This window comes from Eutrigla gurnardus (genome assembly GCF_963514095.1).
Source record: "Eutrigla gurnardus genome assembly, chromosome: 23".
NCBI lineage: Eukaryota > Metazoa > Chordata > Actinopteri > Perciformes > Triglidae > Eutrigla > Eutrigla gurnardus.
In genome coordinates, this window is record NC_139934.1 from 6,445,554 (window position 1) to 6,462,716 (window position 17,163).

The 17,163-nt window shown below is 42.9% G+C and overlaps 2 protein-coding genes and 1 long non-coding RNA gene across 8 annotated transcripts in view; 2 read left to right on the forward strand and 1 right to left on the reverse strand.

The window, feature by feature from the left end:
• The window catches only part of LOC311008907 (ubiquitin carboxyl-terminal hydrolase 50-like), a 128,689-nt gene extending 111,660 nt beyond the window's left edge, over nt 1-17,029 (forward strand). For 2 of the 6 annotated variants that reach the window (XM_084002858.1, XM_084002859.1), the window contains 2 exons: nt 13,487-13,559; nt 16,920-17,029. In XM_084002858.1, the coding sequence (XP_083858984.1) occupies nt 13,487-13,559; nt 16,920-16,975 (129 nt within the window). In that variant the 3' untranslated portion in view covers nt 16,976-17,029. Of the gene's footprint in view, nt 1-907; nt 1,578-2,115; nt 3,733-3,846; nt 3,889-13,486; nt 13,560-13,718; nt 13,734-16,919 lie in introns of those variants that run through there. The other 4 variants (XR_014596584.1, XR_014596585.1, XR_014596586.1 and 1 more) reach the window with 4 other exon arrangements.
• Nucleotides 84-505, forward strand: LOC311008918. Its single transcript, XR_014596590.1, has 2 exons — nt 84-233; nt 267-505. It is a non-coding gene; the product is annotated as an uncharacterized lncRNA (long non-coding RNA).
• LOC311008910 (E3 ubiquitin-protein ligase RNF19A-like) lies at nt 15,868-17,135 on the reverse strand. The gene is made up of 3 exons (XM_084002865.1): nt 16,929-17,135; nt 16,615-16,785; nt 15,868-16,531 (listed from the first exon to the last, which is right to left on the reverse strand). Exons 1-3 carry the CDS (start codon nt 17,130-17,132, stop codon nt 16,076-16,078), a joined length of 831 nt encoding a protein of 276 aa, XP_083858991.1. The 5' UTR covers nt 17,133-17,135; the 3' UTR covers nt 15,868-16,075.
• Between the last annotated feature and the right edge of the window lie 28 nt (nt 17,136-17,163).

Sequence of the window (17,163 nt, forward strand, 5' to 3'; positions counted from 1 at the left end):
AAATTTCCCTTTTAATTGTTTTATATATATATATATATATATATATATATATATATATATATATATATATATATATATATATATATACATATATATATATATATTGCAAGCGAGTTGTTTATTATAGGGCCATGTAATGCGACTGCAGCAGGTCCTCCTGTGTGTGTGTGTGTGTGTGTGTGTGTGTGTGTGTGTGTGTGTGTGTGTGTGTGTGTGTGTGTGTGTGTGTGTGAGTGAGAGAGTGTGTGAGAGAGTGTGTGTAGAAGCCCAGCAGCAACTGATTTTTCATAACCAGGAGCTGGAAGACTCTAGGGCGCTGTCTTCATACGGAATCCAGTCTGGTTCGATCATTAACCTGAGGGAACCTGTATGGCCATGTAGTTTAATATAAAAGTGGTGTTTCAGTCAGGCATTAAGTTTGGACCTGGCAACCATACGAGTGATGAGTGAGATCTGTGTCTTTGGGCCGTGGTCATTAAACGTCACATGCAAGGTGTTCCACTGGAATCAGTCTACGAGTTCTTTTATTACTGAACACAAAAGTACAACATGGTGTCAGAAAAGGATTTGTTCTTCATCCACGAGAGGACGCTTCACTAAGCGGTATTACTCCGCGGTCGAGAGAAGGGAAGTGTACCCGCGTTATAATAATGAAGTAGTTAGCAGTTCGGCCTGTTGAATCTCGAGGAAAGCTAGCAGCTGAGCATGGACCAGTTCAAGCCTTTTTATGCCTGTTTTGGACTCCCTACACTCAGACTGGACATACGATATGAGTGATTGGCTCTTCCATCAGTACTTGTGCTGGGGAGAACTCTGTACCAGTCACACTTCATCAAGGTGTCGTCCTTTAAAGCGGGACACTTACATGTGTACTGATGCTGAAATGAAAAGGACACGTTATGTCACAGATGTGGTGGAAACTGTCTGGGGGAGTTGAGCATCTCTGACATGTAAAAACCTAAGAAAGGAAGAAAAATCATCCAACCTGGGCAAAGAAAAGTCACACTTAAATGATTTAATAATAAATGTATATTTTTAGTTGCAGAGAGGGTTTTACTTTCAGTTTCTCCTCCGAGCAGCAGTTACAAGAAGTCACGTGATTGTCAACTCTTATCCTATTTGTTTTCCTGAAGAACATTTATTGATATATTCCTTGTGATTTGAAAATAAACCTCTAAAATGTCTTGCTTCTATATGTATCTGTTGTGCTCACTAATCATATCCATACATAGTTTGACAGCAGCTTCTTGTAAGAGACCAGGATGTGGCAGAGCTGGTAAACAAGAACACTGCCAGGGTATCAGATGGCCTCGCCCTGGTCCTCGCCCTGGTCCTCACCCTGGTCCTCGCCCTGGTCCTGGTCCTGGCCCTGGTCCTCGTCCTAGAAGTGTTCTTTCTTCTCTGAGCGGCGGAGCAGCAACACAAACACACAATGGGGAATACCTACCAGGTCATGGTGAGAGGACCGGAAGGGGAGAAGCAGACCATCGATCTGTGCAACACGGAGGAGCAGTTTAAGAGCATGACTGTGCTGCAGCTGAAGAAGAAGATAGCGGAGAAGTTTCCCTACCCCGCAGGTACAGACAGTTATATATATATATATATATATATATATATATATATATATATATATATATATATATATACAGTATATATATATATGTATGTGTATATATATATACACATACACATATATAGGCTGCTAATAACAACATTAAAGAAAACATATGCAAGTTGTTTTTAAGTACAATGATTTACTACTATAGATGGTGAAATGATATATAACTGGGTTTGAGTGATTCTTGCTGTTATTTATTCTCTCTTTCCCTCATATCAAGTTTTGTTTTTTTCACACCATACTGAAATTTCCCTTTTAATTGTTTTCTATATATTTTTTGCAAGCGAGTTGTTTATTATAAGGCCATGTAATGCGACTGCAGCAGGTCCTAGAAGGGCAAATAAAAAAATGTTTTAAGTAGAATTATAAGCAAAATGACATCTTTGTTGATTTATTTTGAAAAATGTTGTCAGTGCCTGGTTTTCACTCTGTGTGTGTGTGTGTGTGTGTGTGTGTGTGTGTGTGTGTGTGTGTGTGTGTGTGTGTGTGTGATGTAGTAGCCCAGCAGCGACTGATGTTTGGTGACCAGGAGCTGGAAGACACCAGGCTGCTGTCTTCATACGGAATCCAGCATAAGTCGACCATTGACCTGGGGAGATGTATATGTGGTGGAAAGTGAGGGAGTCGAGCAGCTGTCACATGCAAAAACCTTAGAAAGGAAAAAAAATCATCCAACCTGGGCAAAAAAAAGTCACACTTAAATGATTTAATAATAAGTTTATGTTTTTAGTTGCAGAGAGGGTGGAAAGTTCCATGATCCAGCAGGCTGCGGCACTTTTTTACTTTCAGTTTCTCCTCCGAGCAGCAGTTACAGGAAGTCACGTGATTGTCAACTCATATTCCTATTTGTTTTCCTGAAGAACATTTATTGATATATTCCTTGTGATTTGAAAATAAACCTCTAAAATGTCTTGCTTCTATATGTATCTGTTGTGATCACTAATCATATCTATACATAGTTTGACAGCAGCTTCTTGTAAGAGACCAGGGGTCCGTTTCACAAAGCAGGTTTAGTGAAAACCTTGAGTTAGTTAACCCTGAGATGAGGGAAACTCTGGTTTTTCGGTTTCACAAAGCCAGTTCAGCATAAATCTGAGTCAGTTACCCGGGTAACATGCTCCGTGAAACTAACCTGCTCGCTAGCAGGTTTGCTTCAACAAACCCTGAGTTTCTCCCTCCATGTCTCCGCCTTTTTCCGGAATCTGAACCAACTCTGAAAAAAATGTGCCGTCCTTTCATTGTCAATATGGAAATAAAAGTGATTCTAGCAGCTGTGCGTTGGGAGACAATTTTGATTACCTCTCCTTCCAATTACATTAGATATTATCTAAACAATATTTTCCGACATTTTCAACATTTCATATCGCGGACATAATCCGCAACCAGATTCTTTGCGGAGCTATCTTTTTTGCGAACGGGATATTTATGAAATGTTTAGGTACATTTCTGTGTTGAAATACCTGCTTATATTTACTGTTTAATATGTGAAATATGATTAAAACGTATTTGCGCAATATTCTTATGCTTAATTTTCAACTGACATTTTTTTTTAATTACTGACTTAAGAGTTGTGTTACTTTTCCACTTTATACTGTAAATCTTCAGATAGTCTATAACAGTTTCACTTGGTTAAATAAAATGCAGTTAAAAAGCAATAAAACAAAACAAGAAGTAGGCAAGCCTCTTCTTGTATCCCGAAAATATGTATACATGTACGTGTATAATATATATCCAGCCATTCTCTTTGTTTTCTTGTTACTAGACGATAAAACCTAAGTTTTTCAACCAAATCAAACTTATTAAACGCTTTATTATGTGTAACAATCAAAATGTCTGTTGCTTCAATGTAACAAAAGTTTCTTTATTATATTTTTCCTGACTTTGTTGTAGTGTAAGTGGCCACCAGGGGTCTCTGTACCCATGTTATTTTTTTATGCATGTTCCTGGGCATCTTCATGCGCCACGGAAACGTACGTGGGTTATCAGCGGCGTTGTTACACAGAGCACGCCAAGCTTTGCCACAGGTAGCCACCGGGTTTGGAGTGATCAGGGGAAGCGACACGAGTCAGAGCTGGTCGGAGTGCAAAGTTTACGCCCTTGGTAGGCGAACTGAGGTAAAAGTTTGGTGTAAAAGCCTTGTATGTGTGAATTGTGCAGTGTATGTGTTTGATATGCGCAATGTTTGTGTTTGATATGCGCAATGTTTAATGACAATTTGTGTGTTTTAGTTTCACGGTGCAGAAGAACAATAAAAAGGATTGCACCAGCCACCTGCTCTCTTTTTTGTTCTTAATGGACATTTAGGAGTTGAATGCTCAAGGCCCAATTAAATGATAAATCGGCTATTCATGAAGGTGTGATGATTTCCTGGTTAAATGTCTTATCCTAATTTTCTGACCAAACATTAAATGCTGCAGCTAAGGTTAATTGATTCTAGAAACCAAAGCCTTTAAAAGGGATTCTTTTCTGATGATACATTCTGTACAGTTTTGGATGTGATGGGACTGTTTATGAATTCTGATGCATAAGAGGTGTAAATGCCTAACATGATTGATGGTTTAAAGCATTTAAATATAAGTTAAAGCCACAGCCGTTCATTTTGGGTTTCTCAAACTATTTAAAGACCATTTTTGCTATAAACAGTTAAAGGCAACATGTTAGCACCTGCTGAGGAAATAAAGAATACCCTAGAGGCCCAACAAGTAAGGTCCAGTTCACGGGAGCGTACTTTAACACAAAAGGGGCAAAGGCTGCAAAACCAGGAAGCAAAGAAGAAGGCAAAGGCATTTTGCAAAGCCTATGAAACCTGGAAATCCGCCGCTAAAGGCACAAGAGTTAAACTAAAGACGTTATGCTCACCAGGGGATCTCAAAGAGATGCAAAGAGACGTCAAGAATAAACATGATAGTGTGCCAACATTTATTTATTTATTTTTATTTATTTATATGTTTATTTCGGGCATGTCCGTTAAATCATCATCACACATCTTTGTTCACATAGTAAAATACACATGGCCGAAAGGGAAAGCGGGAGAAGCCAAGGCTTATCTAGTCCCGCCCCCATTACCCACAGGATAAAATCGTCATCATAATCTTTTCTTATCATTGCATTTTTCACTTGACATAACTTTTCCTTTTTCTTGTGATATTTGACATAACATGTTACAGCAGTAGGTGGTTCAGAGAGCTGAAGTCCAGTGCATACAGATTACGTGTGCGTCTGCACACGTGTCCGTATTAGTTCATCACGAGTGAGCAGCAGTCTCATCATGTAACAAGGTCTGAAGGGGGTCCAATCGCCTCATGTCCAAGTCAGGGTATAGTGGCGCATCAACATCAGTAGAAGTTTTGGCTACGCATTTGTAGACCAGGTGCCTAATCTCTGTGTCCTTCACTGGTGTGAGAAACATTGAGCTGGGATTTCTGTCTCCATCCTTATCTATTTGTTATGACCACCGGGTTGTCCTCCTGCGTGTTGTTATACTTGAGGTAGGGAGGGTAGTTTGTTTTTTTACTTTTATTTTTAATCACGTTGTTTAGAATGTGCCATAATTTTTTGTATACTTCTGCTAGTAAATTGCTGTAATATTCTTTCTAGCGTTCTGACTGGGCTGTCCTTGATTTAATGAACTGTCTGTACAGAGTATATTGTTGTGGTATATAATATTACACCCACACATTCATTGAAGTCTTCTATTTTTGAGTTAGGTGCTCTGTAAACACAGCTTATAACTACCTTTCGTTACACAGATTTCAATTGTCACACAATCCAAGAAGTGATCCACAGCTTTAGACATATTTTGTACTCACTTGGTGTTACTGTCAGTGAATAGTTATATCCATCCAGGAAAAAACTCCGTATAAGAACCGTTGAACTTTGCTGTGCTGTAGTTATGGAGTGTTTGTGAGCTATACTTTAGTTATCGTATTTCTCCAGCTCATCCTTACTCCTGATCTGGATTACTCTCACCTCTTCTGCTGATGCTCCCTTTGTTTTGATGTAGATTCCGCAGTTTGCCGTCCAGGTGTGCTGTATCTTGCCATCCTTCCTCAGTTGACGAGCTCTTCTGGCGATGTCTGCGTTCTTTTTGGTGAGGTTCTCGTTGATGTAGACGTCCGAGCCTTTGAGCTTCCTGCCCTGCCTCAGCAGTGCAGTCTTGAATTTTCTGTTGGTAAATTTCAGCATAACAGCTTGAGTTGCAGACTCTCTCCTTCGGGGTAAGAGGTGACATACCTCGATGTTGTTGAAGTTCACCTCGATGTCTTTGCCAGTCAGGAACTCGGCCACCTGCATCTCCACAGATTTAATCTCAGATTCATCCGGCTCCGAGGCTGCATCAGCCGCAACCGCCCTTGCGTAGTTTGGAGGACTGATTTTGAGGCCAGTCACAATCACCTCATTCAGTTTACCCTGTTGGTCCAGCTCCTCCACTCTGTTCCCCAGCTCCTTCATCAACTCGTCTTTCTCCGCAACCTCCTCCCGGAGTTGTTTGACTTCAGCCATCAACTTTTGGAGAGGTTCCATCTTTTTCTTCATGTCTTTCAACTCCGCCATCAGCCGTTCTTCAGCCCTCTTGTCATTCTTCACCAGCTCTTCCTTCATTGCCTCCAGGCTTCCCTTAATTGCCCCTAGGCTTTCGGTCAATAAGTCCAATTTAGAGTCAGTTTCAGCGTGGTTTTTCTTCGGCGGCATTGTCACACTTTTATTTTAAGAACAAGTTATCTCGAAAACTTGTTTTTGTCTCAGCGCGCTCTCTGCTGCTGCTGCTGCTGCTGCTACTCCAACCAACCTACGTTTTAGAATGACATTATGAGCTGATTAAAGGTAATCATATAATTTCTCCAGATGTCGTAAAGAAAATGGACGCATGTAGTATTTTGTCGTCTGAGATTTGTGATATTGTAAGTAAAACAATGGAGACCATCAATGAAACCTTCAATGATCGCCTTGAAAAGGACAGAGTGAGGATGCAGCTGAGTAAAAGGGAATATGGATCTGTCTTTGGAAGAACCATCACCGAAACAGTTGTCTCACAGTCTCTTAAAGAATCCGATGGTCAAGACAGCGACATCTCCAGGTCCTCTAGTAATCGAGCCGATGCCGAGGCAGACCTGGCAGCAAAGGTGGAGCAGGCAAAAGCCACTCAGATGCTGCAGGATCACCAAGCAGAATTGGATAAAATGGAGATTAAGTGGAAACTGGAAGAAACAAAAATGTTGGCAGAAATCAAACAAAAGGAGGCTGAAACTAAATTAAAGCTGGAAGAAGGTAAATCAAAGTTAAAGCAGCTGCAAGTAGAGAGTGAAGTTAAGGTTGCAGAGGCTCGTGTCAGAGCATATAACAGTTTTCACATGGCTGGACATTTTTTTGGATGAGGCCAGCAAAGTTGCTCTTGACAGTCCAGAGACGGAATATAAACTCTTTCTAGACCCACAAGCTACACCTTTTGAACCTCGACATGTGGCATCTCAGAGGTCAATTCAGGAAGAAGCCAGCATTTCTCAGGCTGGCTTGGTTCAAGCAATAACAAGCTCATTTACCTTAAGTCGCTTACCTGTCCCCGAACCAACAACTTTCACAGGCCACCCCTTAAAGTTCACCAATTGGAAAGTGTCCTTTAAAGCTTTGATTGACCAGAAGCCTCTCCCAGTAAGTGAGAAAATGTTTTATTTGAAGAGTTCTCTGGCAGGAGATCCACGTAAGGCGGTGGATGGGTTCTTCTATCGTAACTCGGAGGATGCATATCAGGGTGCTTGGACTGTTTTGGATGACAGGTATGGAAGTCCATTCATTGTTCAAAGAGCCTTGAGAGAGAGATTGATGAAATGGCCCAAAATAACTAATGATCCCAAGTCACTGAGAGAGTTTGCAGATTTTCTCCAAGGCTGTGCAGAAGCAATGCCCCATATTAAAGGTCTGTCAATTCTCAATGACTGTGAAGAAAATCATAAACTTCTGAAGAAGCTATACCCGAGTGGATGGTGCGTAGATGGAGTCGGATCGTCATTCTAGATCAATCTGGTAATTATCCAAGCTTTCTACGTTTCACTGAGTTCATGCAAAAGGAAGCCAGAATTGTGTGTAATCCCATCACCTCCCCCTTTTTGATTAGTGTGAAAACAACAGATGAGACGTTTTCAAGGAGAGCTAAAATATTGAACACAAGTACTCAATTAGAAGACTCCAACTCCGTGACACAAGAAAAGCCAAAGCCACCTTGTTTATTTTGCAAAAAGGAAGGACATGGAGTCCAACCTTTTGCAGCAGAGCCAGCAGATGAGAAAAGAGCCTTCGTATTTGAACATCATCTGTGCTTTGGATGCCTTAGGAAAGGCCATGCCAGCAAGGATTGTAGAAATCGACACACTTACAACACTTGTGGTCGACGTCATCCCACCTGTTTGCACAAGGAAAACACAAGACCTGCTGCCTCGAGAGATCACGTTAATGATGAGGTCCATATAGCCATGTCGCACGCTTTGACACAAAATGTCTCTGCTACATCCAGCATTGTTCCAGTCTTGGTGTCCTCGGCAACATAGCCTCAAAGAGAAATACTCACCTACGCTCTTCTCGATACACAAACTGACTCCACCTTCATTCTGGAGAACTTAATTTTGGAGTTAAATGTAAGTACTCATCCAGTCCAACTGAAGTTGAGCACAATGACATCTGCTAATACAAACATAGCCAGCAAAATAGCCATTGGTCTTCAAGTTCGCAGTCTTCAGGCCGAAACACACATACGAATTCGGCAGGCCTACACACGTAACTTCATCTGATGATAAATTGATAAATCCCACATTCCAAAGAAAGCTACAGCTCTTCAGTGGCCTCACCTAAGCCATCTGGCTAACAAGATAGCTCCACTGCAATATTGTGAAGTAGGACTTCTCATTGGGTATGACTGTCCTTCAGCACTAGCCCCCCTAGAGGTCGTTATCGGAGGTGAAAATGAACCTTTTGCCCAACGAACTGCACTTGGATGGAGTATTATAGGGTCCACTAACCCTCATCTGGACAGGCAGGGAAATCATAGTTTTGTGCATCGTGTTGCTGTGAAAGAGTTGCCTGTGCTGTTACAGATGTGTTGAAAGCCTTGGAGTCGGACTTCAATGAGAGAGGCTACGAGGACAAGTTTGTGTCTCAGGATGATGTTTGCTTTATACAGCTTCTGAGTGATAATATAAAGCAGGAGGAAGACGGCCATTATCAGATGCCCCTCCCCTTCAAAAATAACAGCCCCCCATCACTGCCAAACAATAAAAGACTTGCTACTGCTCGGCTTCATCACTTGAAAAGAAAATTAATGGCCAACAAAAAATATCATGAGCAGTATGCTGGTTTCATGGAAGAAACAATAAGGAAAGGGGATGCAGAGCTAGCCCCTGCAGCTGCTGAAGACGAAACTGTCTGATACATTCGTCACCACGGAGTGTTCCACCCAAAGAAGCCAGGCAAACTGAGAGTGGTCTTCGATTGTTCAGCAAAATTTAATGGCATTTCTTTGAATGAGACCTTGCTTACTGGCCCAGATTTAATAAACTCATTGGTGGGAGTTCTGTGTCGCTTTAGACGAGAAAGGGTTGCTGTGGTCTGCGATATTGAGAAAATGTTCCATCAATTCCATGTTCTTCCAAAAGCTCGCAATTTCCTGAGGTTTCTTTGGTGGGTTAGGGTGGTAAACTGGAAAATGAACCACGAGAATACAGGATGACTGTTCATCTGTTTGGGGCTGCCTCCTTACCAGGATGTGCTAACTTTGGTCTGAAGTACCTGGCCCAGCAGCATAAGGCCAACTTTCCTGCAGCCCCTTGCTTTCATCGAAAATGATTTCTATGTTGATGATGGGATAACCAGTGTTCCAACTGTTCAAAAAGCTAAATAATTAGTTGTGGAAGCACAGCAAATGTGTAAGCGCGGAGGATTAAGATTACACAAGTTCAACTCTAACCACAAAGATGTTCTCTCCTGCATTGCCCCTTCAGAAAGAGCAGAGACAGCAGATCCTCTCAAATTAAGTCCAGAGGTAACATCGGAAGGGCACATACTAGGCATTCAGTGGTCAATGGTGAGTGACTCCTTTAGCTTCAACATTAAGGTAAAGGACCATTCTCCAACCCGTCAGGGTCTTTTGTCTGTTGTAGCCTCCCTGTATGACCCACTGTGCTTTATAGCCCCCTTCACCCTAAGAGGAAAGCAGATTCTTCAGGAGCTGTGCCACAAAGGCGTTGGATGGGACGATCCAGTTCCCGAGCAGTTACGTTCACGGTGAGAGGAGTGGAAAAACGGCCTTCAAGCGTTAAAGGATATCACTATTCCCCGATGTTACCACCCTGAACATTTTGGGAAGGTTGTAAGGACTGAATTGCATCATTTTTCCGATGCGAGTACCACCGGATATGGTTCTTGCTCTTATCTGAGATACAAAAGTAATCGGAATGAGATCCATTGTAGCCTGGTCATGGCGAAGGCACGGGTTGCACCTACAAAGATAACAAGCATCCCAAGATTAGAACTCTCAGCTGCAGTGACGTCAGCCAGAATGAGTGCCCTGTTAAAGGAAGAACTTCAGATGGAAATTGACAAAGAGTACTTCTGGACAGACTCTCAGGTTGTGTTGTCATACATAACCAATGAAGCAAGAAGATTTCATGTGTTTGTTGCAAATAGAGTTCAGCTCATCAGAGAAGAAACGGATCCAAATGACTGGCGCTATGTTGATACAACACAAAATCCTGCAGACTTTGTCTCCAGGGGTCTCGGTGCTGTAGATATTGCATCATCCGGCTGGATATTGGGCCCTAAGTTTCTCTGGGAGCAAGAGTTGCTCCCAATGCTCAAACCTTCTTCGGAGCTGTTGGTTGGCGACCCTGAAGTCAAATCTGTGCATGTGTTGGCAATTCAAGTCAGCAACCAGACGGACATTTTAAGGCGTCTGGAGAGGTTTTCGACCTGGACCACACTCCTTAAAGTGGTCGCAAGGATTAAAAGACTTGGGGCAAGGCTTAAATATGACAACATTGTAAATGTGGCAGAACGTAAACGAGCGGCCGATGAAGTTTTAAAGTTAGTGCAACAGCAAGCCTTCCCTGAGGAGCTAAAAGTCTTTCAAAGAAACCCCCAGGGAGCCAGTCTTCCAAGGTCAAGCCCTCTTTTCAAGCTCAACCCATGTTTAGAGGGAGGACTTATTCGTGTTGGTGGGAGACTTAAAGGTTCGACTCTCAGCGTGGAGCAAAGGCACCCTGTAATTTTCCCAAAGGATGGCCATGTCACCAAGCTGATTCTGTCCCATTTTCACAGTCATGTTTGTCATCAAGGGCGAAATCAAACCTTGATGGAGCTCAGAGCCCATGGGTTTTGGATAATAGGAGGGAGTAAAACAGTTGAAAAGTTGGTTCATAAATGTGTGCAGTGCCGTAGACAAAGGAGACCGACTGAAGAGCAAAAAATGGCTGACCTTCCTGTGGAGTGCTGTGAGATCTCTGCGCCATTTACCTTTTGTGGAATGGATTGTTTTGGTCCATTCGCTATCAAGACTGGTCGTAAGGAGGTCAAGAGATACGGGCTAATTATAACATGTCTGTCTTCCAGAGCAGTTCATATTGAAATGCTGGACGACCTGTCCACAGACTCCTTTATGAATGCCTTGAGGTAGGGCTGAACGATATGGACAAAATTTAAAATCTCGATATTCATGCCAGATATCTCGATATCGATACGATACGATATGATTACGGGTTCGGTGAAAACCAAATATTTTTCAGAAAAATAAAAACATCATAATACAAAAGAATGTGGAAACTGCAGTTTTATTGATGATAACTCACTGCCAGTCATCAATATTAACATAAAGTCACCAATCAAATAAAAAATCAAACATTTTAGACCGTCTACATGGGTCTACCGTGTCTGTCATGTCTTTTGCAATGTGGTATGTTATAGCGTCTGTAATTCTTTATGTCTGGTGGACGCCAACTCATACGGTGCGCTACCGAACGCATTGCAATACACGCCGAACACGACCTGCACAACACCTCGCTCTGGTTGACATCATTGTTATTGAATCCAAAATACCTCTCAATAATGGAGGATGATTTATGTTTTGGCACCAAATCAGATTCGGCACCGCCACCGGCCGCATTATCTTCCGCACTCGTCTCACTTTTCTGTCTTTCTTTTGGATTTCCCCGCTGCGTATGTTGCGTCTGCGTCTCCGTCTCCGTCTCCCTCGCTCCCGCGGCGGGAGTCCCGCCCTCGTATGTTCGTCATTGGTTGGCTTCGGCTGTCGATCCACAGCAAGCATGAAATAAGGCTTGTGGTTGGCTGGCCGTAGCGGTGCATTCAAGGGCAATCGTAAAAATGATGTTTATTGTGACTGCCGGAGCTGTACATGCAGGGCGAGCGCGGGGGAAAATTATATCGTTTATATCGTTGCTTTTTCGATATTGATATCTTGAATATTCATATCTCGATAACGATACGATAACGATATATCGTTCAGCCCTACCTTGAGGTCCTTCATAAGTTTGCGAGGGGCCGTTTCTCACCTACGCTGTGACCAAGGCACAAACTTTGTTGGTGCCAGCAATGAGCTCAAAGACGCCTTCAAACAATGTGACAGCGAAGTACTTAAAACCTTCCTAGCCAACAAGCAATGTGAGTTTGTGTTCAATGCCCCCTCAGCTAGTCATGCAGGTGGTGTCTGGGAGCGGCAGATACGCACCATTCGAAGTGTCCTTAATGTCACCGTTGCACAGTGTCCTGGAAGACTCGATGATGCATGGCTAAGAACCTTGTTCTATGAGGCAATGGCGATCGTAAACAGTCGTCCTCTCAGTGTGGACTCTATCAACGATCCAAAGTCGCTGGAACCTATTACTCCAAATCATCTTGTCTTGATGAAGGCCAAGGTTGCTCTACCTCCTCCCGGAAACTTTGTGAGGGCAGATTTATACGCAGCAAAAAGATGGCGAAGAGTTCAATACCTGGCGGAGCAATTCTGGAGTAGATGGAAAAGGGAATACCTCCTGAATATCTCCTTGAGACAAAAATGGCATGTTTCCCGGCGTAACTTGAAAGTGAATGATGTAGTCATTATCAAGGAGGACACTGCCAAGAAATGAATGGCACATGGGACGAGTCATTGAAACTACGGAAGAATCTGATGGTTTGGTACGCCGTGTCAAGGTTCAAGTTGGAGAGTGCAGGTTAGCAATAAAGTGAGGTCTTGCTTCAAAACCATCAATCATGGAACGGCCTGTTCAAAAACCGGTACTCTTACTTGAAAGCGAGTTTACGCCCTTGGTAGGCGAACTGAGGTCAAAGTTTGGTGTAAAAGCTTTGTATGTGTGAATTGTGCAGTGTATGTGTTTGATATGCGCAATCTTTAATGGAAATTTGTGTGTTTTAGTTTATCGGTGCAGAAGAACAATAAAAAGGATTGCACCAGTTGAGCTCCAGCCTATTCTGTATTTGAGTACCAAGGGTCCATAACATGTAGATTGTAGCCCTTTTCTTGTCTTCAAACCTTGATCGGCCTCTAGCGAGTTAATTAAATCCCATGTGTGGATACATGTTCATATTTAGTTTTAACTATATCCAACATGCAGGTGATGTATTGACATACAGTATTAGGGTGGTGAGTTTGCAGCTCTGGACGAGCTGGAGGTCTTGGTTGGTGCAGTCTTCATTGTCGCAGTGGTCAGAGCGTCGAGCTGCACCCTTCCAGGGCTTCAGGCACTGCCAGCAGAACTCGTACACCGCCTTCTTGTCCGCTGTGCAGACCATGCGGCGCACACTAAGGTTAGTATGGTAGCTGCACAGTTTCACAAATCCTCAGTTACCTTTACTCTTAACCCTCTTCAGGTCAAACCATTATTCGGGGCTGAAAATAACTCTTTGAGGTCATGCACGGCTTATCTCCTCATGTACAGGAAGGGTAAGTTTGCAAATGTGCAGCATTTAAATGTTTTTATTTATATTTATGTCGACAAAAACTGCTCAACTATTGCATGCTGAACATGTACTTGTTTCCCAAAAGCATCTTAAGGCTAAGAAGATGAAACAGAGTGGTATCTTCCCTTTTTCCCCTTCAAAGTGAGCAGACCTTCAGAAAAAACCAGCACATCCAGATGTGGACGCTGAAGGACGAGGTGACGAGGCGGAGAGAGGAGAAGCTGTCGTTCCTCAGAACAGAGGAGGGAAACGGGAAGCATTAAAGGAGAGCCGTGATGATGAGCTTTGGAGGAAACGGACAAACTGTTCTTGGGAATCAAACCAGAGAGCGGATGTTGCTTGGAACAGACGCTGAAGCAGATGGAGACGGTTACAAACCAAGTTTGCAAATATAAAAGTCAAAGCTATAAAGACATTTAAATGTTATTATCCTCCAAGAAATAGACGTTTAACTGTCTATTCTCACTTATTGTTTTGATTTTATTGGTTGTTTTTTATTCACTGTGTCCTTGAGGGCTCTAAAAGGTGCCTGTAAATAAAATGTATTATTATTAATATTACTATTATTATTATTATTATTATTATTATTATTATTATTATTATTATTATTATTATTATATCCCATAATGACAAAGTGAGAGAAGTTTCACATTTTGCAAATTTTGTTAAAAATAAAAAATATCACACTGAATCTCATTTTACAGTGAGAGTTGACAAGCGAAGGCTGGTGTATGTTTCTCTAATTTTAAGAATGAAAGTAAACCTACTGCTTGAGCACCCCTGTTTTACAATCTGCAGCGAGGAGCACAGACGAGGATCAACATGGCTGTGACGGTCTTCATTAAAGAAATTGCTGGTATGACCAGAGAGATCCAACTGCAGGACTTTGAGAGCGCCACCGTGCTGTTTCTGAAGACCAAGATACATGATTCCTCGGGATTGCCAGGTAGGCTGAGAATGACTTCAGATTAGGGCCTTTGCACACGGCCCGCACACTTTGCCATTATAGGGCCATGTAATGTGACTGCAGCAGGTCCAACGCTGCGTTCCAGGCACAATTTTTAGCCTGTAGATTACGACTTCAAGTCACAAACCATGACTTGGTAGCGTTCCAGGCAAGTCACGACAAACGCTGCTCTGCTGCTCTGCAAATATAAAAAATGTTTTAAGAAGAATTATAAGTCAAATGACATCTTCGTTGATTAATTTTGGAGAAATGTTGTCAGTGCCTGGTTTTGACTCCCTGTGTGTGTGTGTGTGTGTGTGTGTGTGTGTGTGTGTGTGTGTGTGTGTGTGTGTGTGTGTGTGTGTGTGTGTGTGTGTGTGTGTGTGTGTGTGTGTGTGTGTGTGTGTGTGTGTGTGTGTGTGCGCGCGCGTGCATGCGCGTGCGTGCGCGTGTGTGCGCGCGCGTGCGTGCGCGTGCATGCGCGTGCATGATGTAGAAGACCAGCAGCGACTGATCTTTGCTCACCAGCTGCTAAAAGACTCCAAGCTGCTGTCTTCATACGGAATCCAGCATGAGTCGGACATTCACCTGGTTCCACATCTGCGGGGCAGAGGGACTGGGTCTCCGGAGGAGAGAGGTTATGGAATGGGTGACAGGGATGGCAGAAACCGAAGTATGGAAACGCTCACCCCTTTTTGCAACCTACTCTGAATAGCTGAATATATCGGTTCCATACGGGGTGCATTTTAATAACACACCATGGTTTTGTTTTGTTTACTGTTGCCCATAAAGTTGGAATATTTTTTTTTTCAATTTATTTTTCCGGTACATTGTGTGTCAACATCTTTTATCTTTTAATGAACATGTGGCAAACAGTACCCTCATTTTTATTATAAAAAAAAATCATAATTTCATATCCATCCACTGACATTCTCGCTATCTTCTTATTTCTTTGGAATCTGACATTTTCCCCATTTTTTTAATCAGTCTTCTTGTATCCCGAAAATATGTATACATGTACGTGTATAATAATTATCCAGCCATTCTCTTTGTGCTTTCTTGCTACTAGACAATAAATCCTTAAAGTTTATCAATCAAATCCAACTTATAAACGCTTCATTATGTTTATCAATCAAAATCTCTGTTGCTTCAATTTAACAACACGTTTCTTTATTATATTTTTCTGACTTTGTTGTAGATTGTAGCACTTTTCTCGTCTTAAAACCTTGATCAGCCTCCAGCGAGTTAATTAAATCCCATGTGTGGATACATATTTAGTTTTAACTATATCCAACATGCAGGAGATGTATTGACATATGCAACTAACAATAAATGTACTGCATCATATGAAGGGAAACTTTATTAAGGGATACAGTTATTAATGATGAACAATGCACAGAATGAAATTCTAAAGCAGTAGTTAGTGCAACGCCACAATCATGCATGTCTATGCATCACAGTATTAAATGACTTCAGTTGCAAAGATGGAGAATGACCTCCTACAGGATAAAGGTGAGACAGAAGGAGGCGGTGGTGTGAATGCATGGTGTAGATTAGCTTCTGTGCCACACGGGGACGGAGGTTTGTCTGGGAGCCACGCCGTCGCTGCAGGCGATGAAGTAAGAGCTCGTCTTCAGGCACTCCTTCTTGAGCTTCAGACACACGAAGCAGAACTCCACCTTGCAGCGAGAACAGATGATGTTCTTGCAGCCCGTTTGGTCGTGGATCACCTTCTGACCGCAGGTGGGACACAGCCGGGCGGAGGGGCACGCCGCCACCCCCTTTACTTGAGGCAGGGTGGTGAGTTTGCAGCTCTGGACGAACAGGAGGTCGTGGTTGATGCAGCCGTGGTTGTCGCAGCGGTCGGATCGAGGGCCCGGACCTTTCCACTCCCGCAGACACTGCCAGCAGAACTCGAAGGTCTTCTTCCGATCAGCTTTGCATATGGTGCACCGGACACACAGGTTGGCCAGATCCAACCTCTCCACGCTGCTTTTGCACTGCGGGCACTGGTGTGTTGGAGGACACAGCATTTTAAAAGGAGAACACTGGTTTAAAATAAATAAATAAAACATTCAAAACAACCACTTACCGGCTGAATTTCACAGTATTCCATAGCAGCCAGGCGGGCTATGGTCGATTCAAAGTACCGCCTTTCCTTATGGGTCAAACAAGCCACTCTGCGCACCTCCAGGTACGACCACGGCTTATTGCACAGTTTGGCCCCCGTCACCAATGCACCGCACCTGAACTTGTAGCTACCCTTAAACGGCAAAGCAGGTTCAGAGACTCACTGCTGAGGTTTAGTTAGAAACTTTGTCCTCAGCAACACTGCAGGACTCTTAATTATGATTGTTTTTTCATTCATTAATGACTTAGAGTTTGTGTTTTCAAAAGGAGAGATACCTCATCCAGCTGGCTGCGACACCATTGGGTTAGAGAGTCGGGACTGACGGCGTGGCCGCAGGACATCTCGGCTCTGGGACAGTCGTCGTCGTCACACATCGGATCCAAGTCATCCTTCCTGTAGACGATCTTCAGCCTGCTGTCCAGCCGGTTTAACGTCTTCTTCATCAGCTGCTCCTGTCCCCAAATGCTCATGTTATTCATCTGTGTGAAGTGTTATTTCTTCTCTGAGTGG

What these genes read in the sequence shown, in the direction of transcription:
- LOC311008910 (XM_084002865.1), bottom strand. Translation starts at nt 17,132, where the DNA reads ATGAATAACATGAGCATTTGGGGACAGGAGCAGCTGATGAAGAAGACG. An exon ending in GTCGCAGCCAGCTGGATGAG is followed by an intron (nt 16,786 to 16,928) that starts GTATCTCTCCTT and finishes TTGCCGTTTAAG; the next exon opens with GGTAGCTACAAGTTCAGGTG. An exon ending in AATACTGTGAAATTCAGCCG is followed by an intron (nt 16,532 to 16,614) that starts GTAAGTGGTTGT and finishes CCAACACACCAG; the next exon opens with TGCCCGCAGTGCAAAAGCAG.